At 37.9% G+C, this 16151-nt stretch overlaps 1 protein-coding gene across 1 annotated transcript in view; it reads right to left on the reverse strand.

Annotated features, from left to right (window-relative positions):
• LOC103738039 (lipase member N) overlaps positions 1-15515 on the reverse strand; it is an 18474-nt gene extending 2959 nt beyond the window's left edge. The window contains exons 1-8 of the mRNA XM_008837846.1: positions 15407-15515; positions 14714-14831; positions 11840-12038; positions 9939-10048; positions 7358-7494; positions 5361-5504; positions 3502-3573; positions 2877-2948 (exon numbers count right to left, since the gene is read on the reverse strand). Of these exons, the coding sequence (XP_008836068.1) occupies positions 2877-2948; positions 3502-3573; positions 5361-5504; positions 7358-7494; positions 9939-10048; positions 11840-12038; positions 14714-14831; positions 15407-15514 (960 nt within the window). The 5' untranslated portion in view covers position 15515. The remainder of the gene's footprint in view (positions 1-2876; positions 2949-3501; positions 3574-5360; positions 5505-7357; positions 7495-9938; positions 10049-11839; positions 12039-14713; positions 14832-15406) is intronic.
• Between the last annotated feature and the right edge of the window lie 636 nt (positions 15516-16151).

Below are 16151 nucleotides of genomic sequence, written 5' to 3' on the forward strand. Positions count from 1 at the left end.
AAGAAGGAAATCATGCCATTTGCATAAAAAGGAATGGATCAGAGAGCGAGATCAGGTAAACAAAGTAAACCAGGCTCTGAAAGAAGAATATCATTTTGTTCCACATTTGGAAGCCTAAATTAAAAATGTGATATGAATGTAAAAGGAAGATACTGTGGTGGGCAAAGGGACTCAAGGGAGAAACAGAGAGGGTAGAGGTGGAAAAAAGGTAAATACTGCAATACTGCATGTCGTCTATAAGACGTGGAACTTAGTTTTAAATAAATACCATCTAACTCATCTAACTCTTTATCTCTTTCTTGTTTTCTATTTTCTTATTTTTTATTTATTTATTTTTTCGTCCCAGTTTTTTTGAGACCAGAACTCCTGGTAGCCCCAGCTGGCCTGGAACACTCTATATATTACAGGCAGCCTTTGATCTCACAGAGACCTGCCTGCCTCTACCTCATGAGTGCTGGGATTAAAGATATGCACAACCACATCCAGCTTTGTTTCATTTTTGTTTTCTATTTTCTTATTTTTTATTTATTTATTTTTTGGTCCCAGTTTTTTTGAGACCAGAACTCCTGGTAGCCCCAGCTGGCCTGGAACACTCTATATATTACAGGCAGCCTTTGATCTCACAGAGACCTGCCTGCCTCTACCTCATGAGTGCTGGGATTAAAGATATGCACAACCACATCCAGCTTTGTTTCATTTTTTAAGATTTATTTATTTATTTAATGTATATGAGTGTTTTACCCGCAAGTATGTAAATTATGTAAGTGCAACACTTGTGTGAAATAGCCGTGGAGGTTGGAAGAGGGCCTTGGATCTGCTGAAACTGGAGTTAAAGACAGTTTTTAGCCACCGCTGTGGGTGCTGGGAGCTGAACCTGGGTCCTCTGCAAGAGCAGCAAGTGCTCTTAACTGCTGACCTCCACATGGGTGCTGTGGCACACACATGCACACATACATACTTGTATACGTGTGCTCATACACACACTAAATAAATATAATGAAAAAATTTAGTGGTAGAAAACAAAATACTGTGTGTAAAGCCCCAAATGCGAGGCTTTTACATTTGTACTCACCCACTTCTCCTCCCCGTTCTTCTCTTCCCTGAAGTAACCACTATTTGTCCATTTTCTAAGCAGTTACAAATATATGCCTCTGAATGGACATATAGTCTATGAATCAAGAGAAAACTTTGGAAATTAATGGAAGTATCTGATATTTTGATTACAGTATAGTTACAGTATACAAAGAAATTCATTTCCTAAAACTTCAAAACTTACTGAATTAAAAACAAAATTAGAAAATTTTATATGTAAATTGCATCTTAAATGTGTTCAAATTAAAGAAAAACACATATAATATACCTTTCCTGGTTATCTTAAGAGCTATTGGACTCATTCCTCCAACGATCTGACTCATTGTTCAGAAATTAACTGGTCCGATTGATTGTTGTGATTCTCTGAAACCACTTAGTTGATCTGTGTTTGCATATATAAGTAGCCCTTAGAACCTTAGTTTGGGTGAACATAGGGAAAATAACTTGTGTGTTTATTTCATACTTAGACATCCAACCACTAACCATGAGACAGAAAAGGGGGAGAGGACAGATTAAAAGTACAGTGCTAAATGAATCTACAGTTTTTCTGTTGCTATCAAGAAATGTGTTCTCATTTACAGAATGTTAATAAAGATTATTGTGATATAATTTCTATTATTATATAGCCTTTAACAATTTTGTTTGGAAAACCTTCCAGAAACATTGCTCATCTCTTTCAGTAATTTGAAATAAAGGTGTAGTATTAAAAATTATGTAAACTAATTTAAGTGCTGATAAAACTGAAACAAACACACAAAAGCATTAATATATCTAACTATCTCTAGGTGGAGAGATTACAAATGATTTGACCTCCTTTGTTTATGCTCCTTTTATTTCTAAAAATTCTATATCTTTCAGAAATCCACAAATTCATGTTTTAAAAAAATTCTACCAGCACAAATGTCAGAAATTAACAGGAAGGATTCTTCTCACTCTCAAATACCTTCTGAAGTCTCCTCCCTGAAGACTAGGTCAGAAGATACAATGCAAGCTTCCAAGAGAGAAAATGAATCAAAGCTTTTACTCAGCTGTAAAACCTACGAACCACACAAACCAGCTCAGCAAATTATGTCTAATGGGTGATAGTGGAACATTTATCTTGGGAATAATCAATGCCTATCTGATTAGACTTAAGATCCACTCAATAGGAGAGAACCCATGCAGACAGTGAAAACATGACAATGTATCTGTGGTCGCAGAGGTCATAGATCTTAAAGAACCTACTGTTGCCACTTCCTAAACCAATGCAATTTCTAACTGTATTCTAAATACTTATCCTTCTATTCGTAGTAAATATTTCTAGATAGTGTCTTCTAGACATGACAGGGAAGTTGAACTCATGAAATCACAACAATATGGCTATCTAAATAAGACCAGTATAATGACTGCATCAGTCGAAATGCCAACATGGATGGGGGGAACTTCTCAAGGCTCCATCCCTAGATGAAGAACTATAGGCCAATCAATGATTGCTGAGAGGGATCAATTTTCCTGAAGGATGAGCTCTGTGATAGGTTATCTAATCCCAAGTGGTCAACTATAAATATGTGTATATATGAGCATCACAAAATGGACTGAGTGTGTTTTATATGTGTGTATATATATATAATGTATATACGTATATGTAACAATAATCAAAGAAGAGGATGGGAAGTTAAGAGGGAGTGGGGGGATGTGAGAAGAGTTGGAGGTGAGAGAGGGTGAGTCAGAAATACCGGATTCATGTTGAAACACTCAAAAACAAATATCTCAGAACCCCGTTCCGAGGTCTCTGAGTGGCTCACCTGATTGTATCGCTTTATATTTTCAGCCTCACTTCCCCAATCATAAGCTCTGAATTCACTGGATCTGTAAAGCTGAAATAAATGTGTTTAGAAAAAAACATTCAGAGTAAGAATCATGAGCACTACAGCAAATCTTTGTAAACAACATGCTGGGGAGAAAAAGACTTCTGTATTTTCAGAAGCAAGCAACTATCTTCTTATGACTACAGAAAACAGAGTCCAATGAGGTACAACAGAAAGAGACTAAAATGCTATTTCTTGGATTGAAAGGGGAAAAAATAATGGAAAACAAAGACTACTTAGAAGAAAAGTCAAACTTCAGATCCTCTCCCGGAGGAAGTTTCAGCTCTCCCAAGATTCCCTCAATTTATGCTTTGCTTCTGCTTAGAGACTGTTTTAGCAGCTCTAATTTAAAATAAGGTTTATTTACATCATTCATTTGCTACCTGCCATAAAACCCTTTTTCTTAAAATCCAGGGAAATCAAAGCCTAAAAAAAGGTAATGAGAATGAAAAAGAGCCAAGCTGCTAAGCTTCTCAGGATAAGCCTGTTAGCGAGCAAATGCCATCCTTTCATATAGAATGAAAACAAGGACTGCAATGGATTCCCATGATGAAGGTGTTACCTGCTTTATATGCAGGATGTTCTGTACTGATGATCCGGTGGGAGCGTGAGACATGTACACGTCCAGTCGACTCTAGGGAAATTAAAAAATATCACCAAGGAAATAACTTACGTCTTTCAGAAACACAAAACAATTTTATTAAGAGTTACTGACAAATACTGGTGCTTTCAAAGTGGCACAGCAAAATCATCTCTATGAATATGTTTATGTAATGTCTGAATGTGAGTGAGCCAGGGAGTGACTTAGGGATGGATTTCTTGATAATAAAACCTGCACTAAGTCAGAATCCTCAGGGTAATTTGCTTTAGGGCAAAGAGACCAGGAAAAGGGCTACATACACATACAGGGATTGTGTGTACAACTGCAGGCGTGGCATGCACACAAGCATGCACGTGGGTTCTACCCATAAATAAATTACAAAGCTTGGATTTCAGGTACTATGTAGTTAGTTATCACCTTTATGACTTTGGTCATGTTACTTAACATCTCTGAGTTTTTTTTTTTTTCATCTACAAATAAATGTATTAAGCTGGGTAGATGTGATAGTACACTCCTTTAATTCTAGGACTGGATGCCAGGAGTAGGAGTCTGAGGTAAGGGGGTCACCAGGATTTCAAGACCAGCCTAGGGCACAGTGTGAGATTCTGTCCCAGAAAACCATAAATTAAAAAGTACATTAAAATTAGGCTATCAACCTCTCTCTCTCTCTCTCTCTCTCTCTCTCTCTCTCTCTCTCTCTCCCTCTCTCTCTCAATACTCTATCTCTTGTGGAGAGAGAGAATATTGCAAAAGTAAATCTTTAAATCAGCTCCTTTCAAAGATTACTTTTATCTTTGTGAACATAATAGAAGTGAAGTTATAAAGATCAGATAGTCATCATTATTGCACCTTATATTTTAATGAAGTGAACAAAGGGAAGCTACTAAACATCTTTACTTCTGAACAAGCAAGTTGTGACAATGTTTCCTCATTGGGTTTGCCTCCGAAAGCACAGGGATGAGATAGGAGGTGAACAGAGATGGAACTTCATTTTACCCGACCTGGCAGACCTTAGAAGGTAGCAGCCAACACTGTCACCACACTCCTTGCAAATGGAAATCCCTCCTCCTTCCTGAGTCCTCAGTAATAGGAAACAAACTGTTGATACAGTAGGATTGATGCTTCATAGGAAGGGGGTCCCACTTCCCTTTCATTCTGTAGTAGCCTTTCTAGGCTAAGCGGCAAGTTTTATTGGAAACCAAACTCATTCATGAAGGACTGTGTACAAGATTAAAGTACAGTGCTTACTCCAATTTCTCTCCTGTCCTAGAAATTTATTATTAATCAATCAATCAATTAATTCATTATATTTGTATGAGCACTTTGCCCGCATGCATGTTAAGTGCACCAATGCCTGCAATGCCCATAGAGGCCAAAAGAGGGCATTGGATCCCCTGGAACTGGAATTAAGTATAGATGTGGGTGCTAGGAACTGAAGCCAGGTCCTTTGCTAGAACAGCCAGTGCTCTTAACCCCTGAACCATCTCTCCAGCCCCTAGAATTTTATTTTTAACACATATTAAAATGAAGTAAACTGACATTTTCATAAGTTGTAGCTCCTTGCAAACGTGAGAATCTCTGCTCATTATGGAACATTCATTCTCCGCACTTTGATAGAGGATAGAAAGATGCAGCTGCCTTTCCCTTCCCCAGTTCTCATGTTCATGATCTGTTGAGATACATGCTCCTCTATGTAAACAAAATACCTGCTTAAGGGTTTGGACTAATCGTGAATTTACACAATATAATAGATGAGTATGAATCAAAGGAAAGATGAAATTTCTTCAAGTGTCAAATGGCCACATAATTATTATACATACCATATTCATATTTTTCTTGTTGAATCCAGCCCACAAGGACATAAATTCACTACATATAGACCTCAGGAGTTTGTTGCTGCAGATCTTCATAGCTGGCCTCTTTACTTTATCTTCTAACAAGAAGCCTTTGGTACCAAATATAAGCTGTGAAAGCAAACAATAATTATTTTTTTTCTCAAGATGTATCTTTAAGCATCTTAGTATTCCTTTCCTCAAAAGAATGAATCGGATTTGGGAATTTACTTATTTTGCATTGGTTTTTCTAGTTGGGGAGATAAGTCATGCTGGGAAAGAGAGCTAGGAATCCTCCATCGAATAATGAAGTGTCATTTCTTTATAAGGAGATTGCAGTAAGGAATCCTTGACCCCAACCTCACTTCTCCATGATGAAACTCCCTGCATTCTGCCTAATTAGTGGCTGCCAAGTTCTCAGTCGCTGGTAAGAAAAATGAACCAATTTTCCATTTTAAGATGAAATATTGCATTGAACAGGAAGGAAGCATGGGGTTTTCCACATTTCTCATATACACATTGGCTGTGTATTGCTGCCCCAGAATAGCTACTTTTCTTGATGAAAAAAAGAGAAGAGAAGGGCCCCTGGACATCAAATGTGCCATGATATCACAAGAACAGTATGGTGAAAATATCTAGGTCTGGTGAATGTAAGCTTGGGCAGGATCTCCACTAAGGTTTGGGAACTTCTTGGAAAACCAGTGGCAAGGGAGTCACAGAGTTGGGGCTTAATGAGGCAAGAATTTTGGCAATAGGGAGTGTCAGACACAAGCATTACTTGGCCCACACCTGGTGTATGTAAGAAGAACAATGCATATTACAAAACCAATATATTTATAGATACAAGTATCTACCTCTGAATTTATCAAACTAGTTTACTAGTTTGCCCTGTGAGTTAGAAGCAGGAGAGTAGGTGGGAATTGAAAGCCCTGTCTGATCTATAGAGCAAGTTCCAAGTGAGCAGGGTTTCAAAAGGACAATAACAACAAAAACAAAACAAAACAAAATTAATTCAAGCAACCCTGCCCAGATGTAAATGGTATTCAAAACAGATGACAACACATTAAAAATAGAAGTACCAACCACACAAAAGAATTATTGGTTGTGTTCTGAGTAAACAAGAGAATGAAGCTGGCATTTAACTAGTCTTTTGGTCTTAGGACAGTATTTCCTTAGACTAGCTCCTAATACTTCTTTTTCATTCCTATAGTTCTATTCCAAAGTAGGGCCTTAACTTCTTTCACAAGAACTACTATGATTTTCTAATTGGTCTTTCTGAATTTATTTTAGCATAAATCCATTTCTACCATCACCCCACACTCAAGGGACGTTGGTACACTGGTAATATTATGTTCCAGGACATGCTGTTTCTGGCCGTGACAGGCAGAGAAGAAACCAAAACGAACAGAAAATAAAAGCAAAACAAACTTTTGAGTGAATAAAATTCCATGTCTGCAATTGTTAATTGAATAATATTTTCACCTCTCGAAAGGTATCAATAAATATTTGCACTATACAATAATCTGACTCTGGAAAGTAGCTTTAGTAATTTACAGCAAGCTTCCATATGGAAAAATACATTATTTAGGGGTGTTCTAATGTCAAAGCAGAGATATCTATAATCATACGTAATAGAAGAATATCTTCCAGTTGGACATCGTGAACTCACTGATCTGCTTAACTAAGTAGAACAAGAAAACTTGTGAGTAGATCACACACTGATGTAGAACTCAGCTGAGCTTGTAAGTCTATGTACATATCTCTGAAAGTGATTGAATATAGTACAGTGTACATGGAGCCTATGCATACTGTGGCACAGGCATATACACACAGGTACACACATAGGCAAGTACATCCTCAAAGCCTCTGATTTCTATGGATTTTACTTAAATTTCCTACTTTCATTTCATAGAGATTAAAAATGATTAGGATCTATGATACAAGATGAGATCCTCAGGTAAATTTTGGCAAAATGAGGAGCCTACCTTGATTATGGATTTTGGAAGTAGAAAAAAACTGGTAAAAATGCTTGTGGGATATTTGAATGAGATCACAGGACTCAAGGCAAAATTCATTTTGATTCTTTGTGCCAGTTCAGGCATGGTAGAAAAGGCTACAAACCCTGGGGGAACAGGAGACAAGATAATCTCGTAAAAATTAGATGTACTCATGCAATATTTCTATCAATGGGAGTGGAGATCTACTCGTAATATTTTCTCTTCCGATTGCAGTGATTTGGGGGATGAACTGGGAAGTTTTTCTGAGTTGTTCTGCATAGATAATCTGCCTTCAGTTCTATAGAGTCCTAAGTCCATAGCTTTCCCCTATTCTATTGGTGTACAGTTTAACTCACTTAGGGAAAATGGAGCTGCTGGTAGGTAAAAGGTGAAGGACGGAGCTGCTAAAGCACCTACTGCTTGGAGAACTACAGACACCTTCATTCCCAAAGCACAAGGTAAATGCTGGCAGTGTTCTCATTCCACCCTCAGTCCTAAGATACCTGACAGGTCACAGAGCTTCTAGGAGTAAACCATCAGGTCATAAGATACAAATGAATCAGTTTTTCAGCAAGTTTCAGTTATTGCACAGGTTTCTTTCTCATTCTTCAGTGAGCTTTCATTGCCATTCCTGAATATTTATACCCCACCCAGACTCTCTCCAGCTTCCCAAACTGAAGGTGGATCCAGGGAGGCCCAGGCACCTCCATTTGCTCTGCTAATTCAGCAGTGGCAAAACACTCATTTATACCCCTTAAGGATAAAGGTGGAGATCAGCACCACTCTGGAAAGGCTCCTGGGAACATCTGTGTTGTTTACTTTCCCAAGATGTATTGTTAGGTTTCTGCTGGATACACACACACACACACACACACACACACACACACACACACACGTACTGAGATGTTAAAACTGTTTGGACCATGAAAATCAATTGGTTAATTAGCTCTGAACCAGGTTTAATACTTCAAGGTGTAATACTTAGGGTCAAGGCATGCTTGGAAATGCTCAGAGGCGAGGTCTTTGATTGTCACACTGAAAACAGCACCTCCTGAACATTTGGAGGCTAGGACCTAGTTACTAAACAACCTGCAGAGAGTGGGTCCTTCTGCCATCAAAATTTTTTTTCTCTGCTCAAAATTCAACTGGTACTCACAAAAATATACTCAGACCCAAACATAACAGAGTCCTGGCAGCCCCATTTCTCCTATTTTCTTTTCAGATCAATAAAAGCATAGCTAAGTCTTATTCACATTCCTAGGCACAAGTAAACCCTTCCTCCTCTGTACAGTGCCCCCACTGCGCCTGTGCATCCCATTGGTGAAACTGTACTGTTCTGGTTTCAATCTATGTTCTGCCTTACGTCTTAGAGAACCTGGGTAACTCGCTTACTTCTTCTAAACTTTATTCGTCATCTGTGATTTGTGCACAGAAACATTGGGGCTGTGTTGAAGATTAGAGGGAGGGGAAGTCCTGAACACAGATCCCTAAACATATCGAATGCTTGGAAAGTATAGATTTTATGGTATAATTGTCTGCCTCTTGATGGCATTCTTTTGGGTTCTCTTTGGCTACTTTGATGCTCTTTTGGTTTGTGTTCTCTTAGGCTCTCCCAAGCTTATAAAATGCTTATCGGCATAAAGTATGTCAGTATCTTTTTTGTTATCAATGGTAATGGTAGCTATGGAAAAATTGTGAGATTTATTGTTTCTTGATGGTTTACCCATCCTAAATGTCTCATCTTCACATGACATATCCTCTTAAAATTCAGAAGTTTAGTAGAGAATCATTAACAAATTCAAATCTCTGTCAGTATTGTTTTCTTTAAGCTTTTCTTTTTTGAACAAGATCACTGATTTCTTTCCAATATGTTTAAGCAAGTGTTGTGGGTATGGCTCAGTGATGTAACTCTTGCTGGGCATGCCTGAGGCCCCAGGTTCCAACCCCAGTACTGCAGATAAAAAAAATCAAAATGTCTACAGTCATAGTACATACATTTTAAACAAGAAGGTAATTTAAAGCATCTTCAAATTTCTATTTAGTTAATTGCTGCTCTCTAAATATTAAATCATATGAATAGACAGGTCTAATTGATGTATTATTTTAAGTTTTTGTGCTTCAACTCACAAACAAATGTGATCATGTGTTTTCCATTTGTTCAAATTACATTTTGAGCCTCTCCCTTTTAATTTTCTTCAGTCAAATTTTTTGGTTACAAGGAAAGTATGCCTGATTTATATCTGCTGTTCTTCAGATACGTCTTGTGCCATTAAACTGCTTTTTCAGTTCAAATAGCATCTGTAAACCTACTCTTTACAATTATCTCACTAGATTTGGGACATGAGATATTCCTGGAAACATTTATCACCATGACAAATGTGTAGCTATGACCTAAAATGGAGGAAAGTTTGGCCCTTGACATGCACTGTCTCTGGACTACAGGGTCACAGATACATAGAACAAGAGGGTTATTCTCAGTATAGGATGTAAAATTAAGTGCATTATAAACAGCAAGCTGCTATTCCATTTCAATTTACAGTTGTGATGACATTAACCCTTGTAACAATACCTATTGTAGTGCCAAGTGAATGTCCAACGAAGTACAACTTCTCCTGACCAGTTTTATTTACAATGAAGTCTATTATTCGTGGGAGGTCATATTTGGCCATTTCATCAAAACTGCGAAATAAAATAGGGACTTTTAAATATGTACAACTATAATTTTAGAACTCAGGTACTTGCTCACTTCTTTCTCACACGGACATTCCACACTGTCTACTTATTCAGTGTGCATCTAATTATCTCCCACATGAAATATAGACTGCTGTAGCTGTTTGTGCATTTATGCTGTTTACCTCCTAAGACTTATATGTATTACTATCTGATGTTCTACCTTCTCACACATCCACTCCTCTCCATTCTTCTTTCTTGCTTTTCTGTCCCTCCCCTTTCCCCATCTACTTTGAAGACCACTGCTTCTGAAATCAGAATCTCTGTGAGATTCATGGCTATTAGGGCTATTTGATACTCACCCTCAGAACTAAGACTGTTGTCATTTATGAGTCCACCATTTACTAGCTGAGTACTTTAGGAAAATTACTCAAATGTTATCACCCTAAGCTTTTCCAGTTGTGGAATGAGTAAGGCAGTACATGGTTTATAGGGGTGCTGCAGGGTTTAGATACTATGGAAGAGATTACTTGGTTGCTAGACCCCACTTAATCACATGTTATTGTTAGTATTTGTGTCCACATAGATATGCACTCAGTAGTCTACAGTACCAGTACCAGCTCATTTGGCATCAGTATAGGTGAACAAAAAGGCCTCCACAGTATTCAGTTGTACCAAGAACCCCATGAGTTAGGTATGTGCTTGCAAGAAACACCTCTAGATTGATACAACCAACTGTAAGAGTTGGTTGTAAGAGCTGTATAGTAAAACAGCTCCAGGTTTCCTACTAAAGATTAGTGATATAAAATATTTCCTGAATCTTGTCTCTTCCATGGATCTGTAACCCTAACAATGTATCCCTTCTTTTCTCTCCTCCAAAACTATTCAGTAGATGATGAATATTCATTAGTATGGTAGTAAGAGGCTCCCTAGTCTAGCAGCAGGATGCAAATCAACTGGAAGCTTAGGTTCTTGGGAAGGGAAGCTTATCATATCTACCAACCTGTCTTCTAGTAACAGCAAAAAACAACTCTGTTAAAAGAAATCGTCAGAATACCCCCCCAATCTTACTGATTGTCCATTAATGTTTTCAAAACCTCATATTAGAGTTTTCCTTAAAATGGTATGCTGTATAAACTCCTCTCTCTCTTACTTTGTTTTTGAGGAGTCTTGATGTCTTAACAAGAACCTAGCTACAGCTAGCCTGGGACTCACTATGTAGCTGAGGCTGGCCTCTAATTCATGACAATCTTCGTGCCTCAGCCTCCTGAGGGTTGATATTACAAGGGTGAGCCATCATGCCTGACAGCATGCAATATAACATCAATCACAATTTCTTTAAATAAATACAGCACCCTTGCACAGCATTTTTGCAAAATTGGTTGATTTTGTAGGAGAAACACCTTGAAAATACCACTAGAATGAATATAAGTTTCATGAAGTTAGAGATTTGTCATCCACCAAACAAATGCTCAGGGATAAGGACAATGCACAGAGTTGGCATTCAGTGAACACTGGGTGAATGAATGCAAGCATTAGACATAGGCATTCCCTGAGCTACTGTGAATATACTTATAATGCAGACTAGTAGATGGAATTGAATACTCAAAGATCTTGTTAAAACAGCATCATTTGTCTATAGGAGAATCAGTGAAAACCAGCTTCTTTCTACTTCTTTGTTTGTAGATGTTAGAAACCACAAGGAGATTATGACCCCAAGTATTATATATTATCCACACATATGTATGAAAAGAAATTGCCTCCAACTTTCCGGCGATTTTTTTCTTAGATACAGTTTACCTAAAGGCCCAGAATTTCTCTTCATTCACTGAGAGTGTTTTGTGTCTTCGTGACCAAGTGTTTCCCCGACTGTTTCCCATCCATACATCATAACCTGCATCTGCTAGAAGGAATCCAAGGCTTCCGTTGGCATAATTTTCAAGCCAGTAGGTATTGTCTGCAAATAAGGCATGCTGCAAATACACAACTGGCCGGGGACCTGGAGGAGGGGGTTGTGAAGAAAGAAAAAAAATTATACCAGCATATGCTGGAGCATTATAGAAACACACACACACACACACACACACACACACACACACACACTTCCTTTTCTCCTTGTCATTAGTTTAGAGTATTGTATCACATAACCAATTTCTGGACTACACCTCATGTGCCTGGTATTATGGTGACTGAATTACATGCAAAGCTTCTTCAACTTTAAAATATTTTTTTAATTTTTAATGTGTATATATGAGTGTATTGCCTACATGTTTGTAAGTGCACTCATATCATGCAAAGTCTGAAGGTCTAAAGAGGGCGTTAGATCCCCTGGAACTGGAGTTACAGACAGTTATTAGCTGCCATGTGGGTGCTGGGAACTGAACCCTGGCCCTCTGCAAGAGCTGTTCTTGACCACAGAAGTCAAAAGAGTGGATCCCCTGGAACTGGAGTTCAGGATAGTTGGGTGCTAGGAACTGAACCCTGGTCCTCTGAAAGAGTAGCCAATGCTCTTAACCTCTGAGCCATCTCTTCTGCCCCAGCTTCTTCAATTCTTTAAGTTAAAAGTAGCTGCTATTTTGAGGAATATTTCACAAATAGACATACCAAGTTTTAGAGGAATTTTAGAGGAACTTCCCTAGAGGATCATTCAGCTCACAAGTTCAGAGCAGAATTTTAAAACTGATTGTGTCTCATGTCAAAGCACACACTGTGACTGCTGTGCTCCATGTTTCCATTCATAAACAGTCACCACCTTATGATGGTTTGACTTAACAAATTTTCAACCTTACCATGTGGTAAAATTGATACATGTTCAATATAAATTATGCTTCAAACCTTGATTGTAATCTTTTCCTGGGCTAGCCTGAGCTATATGATATTCCCTATAGATGCAGCACAGTAGCAGGATGGGGGTTCATCGCCTACTAGACAGTCATGTGACCACAAGGGAAAAACTCTACAGTGTGCTGAGTTGCTGAACTATGAGGTTTAGTAGGTTAGGTATATGAAATGCATTTTTTCCTCATGGAATTTTCAATTTACATTGTGTTTATTAGGACATAATCCCATTCTATGCTGAGTAGCATGTACATACATGTGTTCAGAGTGGCTTAAAAGGACATAGGTTTTTCTATGTCCTTTGCTTAATAGAGCTCTGTATTGGTTTTAGGGAGGAAGAAGAGGCACATCTGTTAAATGGGCACTGATCAGCTCCTTGCTGAACTTCCATCCAGATCCCCAGGCTCTGCTGACTGGAGAGCACCTGGAAACTGTGATAGTACAATCATTTCTCTTTCCTTCTGTTTGCTTCCAAGTTTGTGGGGGAGTGAGGATTCAGTGAATGAGAAGAACCAGGGTTGAAAATGGAAAAAAGCACTATAATTTAAATACTAGGACCATAGTCTCTGGAGCCAGGCAGTCCAAATTTAAATTATAGTTTTGTCACTTGTTATTTGTGTGGCTTTGTGCCTATTCCATAAGCTATTCTGCCTCATCATCTATAAATGCAGACTATTAGGGCTCCTGGGAGATATAAGTGATTTAAAACATTTAGAATAATATAGCTAACAAATGGTTTTAACTTCAACATCTTTCCCCAAATCCTTTCAACCTAAACAAAATTATTTCCATAAAATTATTCGTTTTATATTTCTCAGCTTTTTCTCTCTCAACTTTATTGCCATATTTAGTAAAAGACAAATCTAAACATGAACAAGATCAAGGGTGCTCTATTAATTTGAAATTAAGATAATACTGAATGATTTTTAGAAGAAATATATCCTAAAATAGAACTTGTACTAAAAGTATTTATTAGCTATTTGGGATTAAAATCTAACTTGGAAAGCTGTGTTTTATATGGTAGAACTTCCCATATAGCACTCTTAGTTTTCAACATGAAACCACTGAATTGCATATTTCTTTCTTTGAGGAACAAAATGTAAAACAATGTGATTTTAGTGCCTTTTTTAGCTGCCACGGACTATGGATGGAGAGAAGATACAGACCTGATATGGGACGCAGGCACCAATGAAAGGTTTGCCCCTGAGCCATTGTAAGTCTTTCACTTACTCCTACCTTGCCTTCAGCATAGGCTATGGCATTAGCTTTCCCTTTTAGATTGTGATCCTCATGCTTTTGCATGTTGACCCCTCATTCTAGAATTCAGACCCTGTTAACACCATGTTCTCTCATTTCACAAGCTGTCCCTTTGATCAAGGCCATGTAAATGTGTGTTTTCATTCTTACAAAAAGTTATAGAGACACACTGTACTCTGCAGAGATTTTGTACTCTGCAGTGAGTGAACCAGGAATTTCAGACGGATCCATGGAGATATCTTTGCATACTGCAGTGAAGTCAACTTCTTTTAGCCTAGCAAGCTAGTTTCTTTCCAACAGCATGGAATCTGGTTTTCCTGAGAAACCAGTAATGGGTTAACAAAGGTAGACTCTATCTTGGCATTTACATCTAACAAGCAAGTCTGATTTTCCTCTGCAAGATCTGTCTTGCCCTTGTGTATTTAGGTTCTTCTCTGTCTTTAGAAGGGAAAGAATGAGCCTCCTTGTTAGCCATCAAAACACTACCACTGTAATTCAAACTGATTTTGGTTCTTTTCTGATGACTAGCTAACATTAAATTTCACATGTGATTCTCCTCAGGAGACACCTGTCCTGTACCTGTCCTCCCAGCCTGTGCTCTCCCATAGGGAATCCTGTTGATGGCGAGTATGTACCCATCTTCAGTGGTGACTTCATATTCTTCACTGGGGTAGCCATTGTAGGTGATGATTTCACTCTGCCAGTGGAAACAGAGTTATTAGCAACTCCTCTTCTCTGGGTTTATCAGAAAGAAAAAGAACAAAATCACTGATGTGCTTATTGAAATGGATTACACAAAAATCTATAGCCTTCGGTACTTGTAAAATTAATTTACTACATAAGGTCTTCAAAAACAGAATAAAGTGCTAGAAAATATTATTCATCATTGACCTTTCTGACAAGATTATATTCCAAAGTTACTGTATTTTGAGACTCCTTTTGGCTTTAAAGACAGTGAAATTATATGCTAGTAGAAGGCTGTCTTCTGCATTATCCAAATGGCAATTTAAATCTAAATAAAATTAAACAAATCTAAATGGAGAATTGATATATCTAAAAGACATAACACATTCTGTTTTTATTACTAGAAAAGATCACTTTTCCAGTTAAAGGAACAGATTTACCTAGCTTGATGCTTATAAAAACATTACAAACCATGTCCCTGTCCTGTGTCTCTTATCTAAGATTTTCTGCTATAGCAGGGTCCTTTGTGATCCCATAACCCATGAATTCTAGTTTATTTCAGGTTCTTTGGACTCTACCATGACTTACAGTATTCATCCATACTTCAGGATTCTCTTCATCTTCCAAATTCAAGAATTCACCAGCATTTAAAGTTTCACAAACCAAAAAGGCTGTTGTTAAAAATAGCCACATCATAGGAATGTCTGGCATAAAAGATTTAATGTTCACATGTTAATTTTTTCCATCCATGTTGACTAGTGGAATTACAATAGTACCCTAATGAAACTTGAATAACACCCTGCAAAAGCTGATGCTCTGTACAGGAAAGAAATACGAAGAGATTGCTGTGGGTGCAGGTCACCTGTTTGTGGACCCAGAAGCAGCCTCATTGTACGTATGTAGCTCTAAAAATGAAATGAATAGAGGATTTTTGCTTTGTTTGTTTTTCTTTGAATCAAGGTTTTTGATGATTTTGCCTTTGTTCAAGAGTGAGTTCAGAGGACAAGTTTCTACATTATTGTAAAGCAAACAGGGGGGTATCTGTAGTCTAGCCTTCAATCCCACAAAACAAACAAACAATGCAACAGATGAAGCTTCCACTAACTCAACAAGTTTACAGTTAGTTTATAGGTATGTGACGCTTTCCCATGCGTACTCCCTAAAGGCGTGACTTGCATATCTCTCATGGAGTCACGTTTCATTGCCATCATTAAAAAGATCATTTCTTCAAAGACAGGCCAACACCATCAGAGCACAGCGAGCTCATTACCTGAGTGTGTTGCTGTCCATTGGCCTGACTGTGAATTTCAGCCTCTCCACAAACAAAATTTCT

The sequence above is a fragment of the Nannospalax galili genome, unplaced genomic scaffold (genome assembly GCF_000622305.1).
Source record: "Nannospalax galili isolate Female #2095 unplaced genomic scaffold, S.galili_v1.0 scaffold498, whole genome shotgun sequence".
Taxonomy (NCBI): domain Eukaryota; kingdom Metazoa; phylum Chordata; class Mammalia; order Rodentia; family Spalacidae; genus Nannospalax; species Nannospalax galili.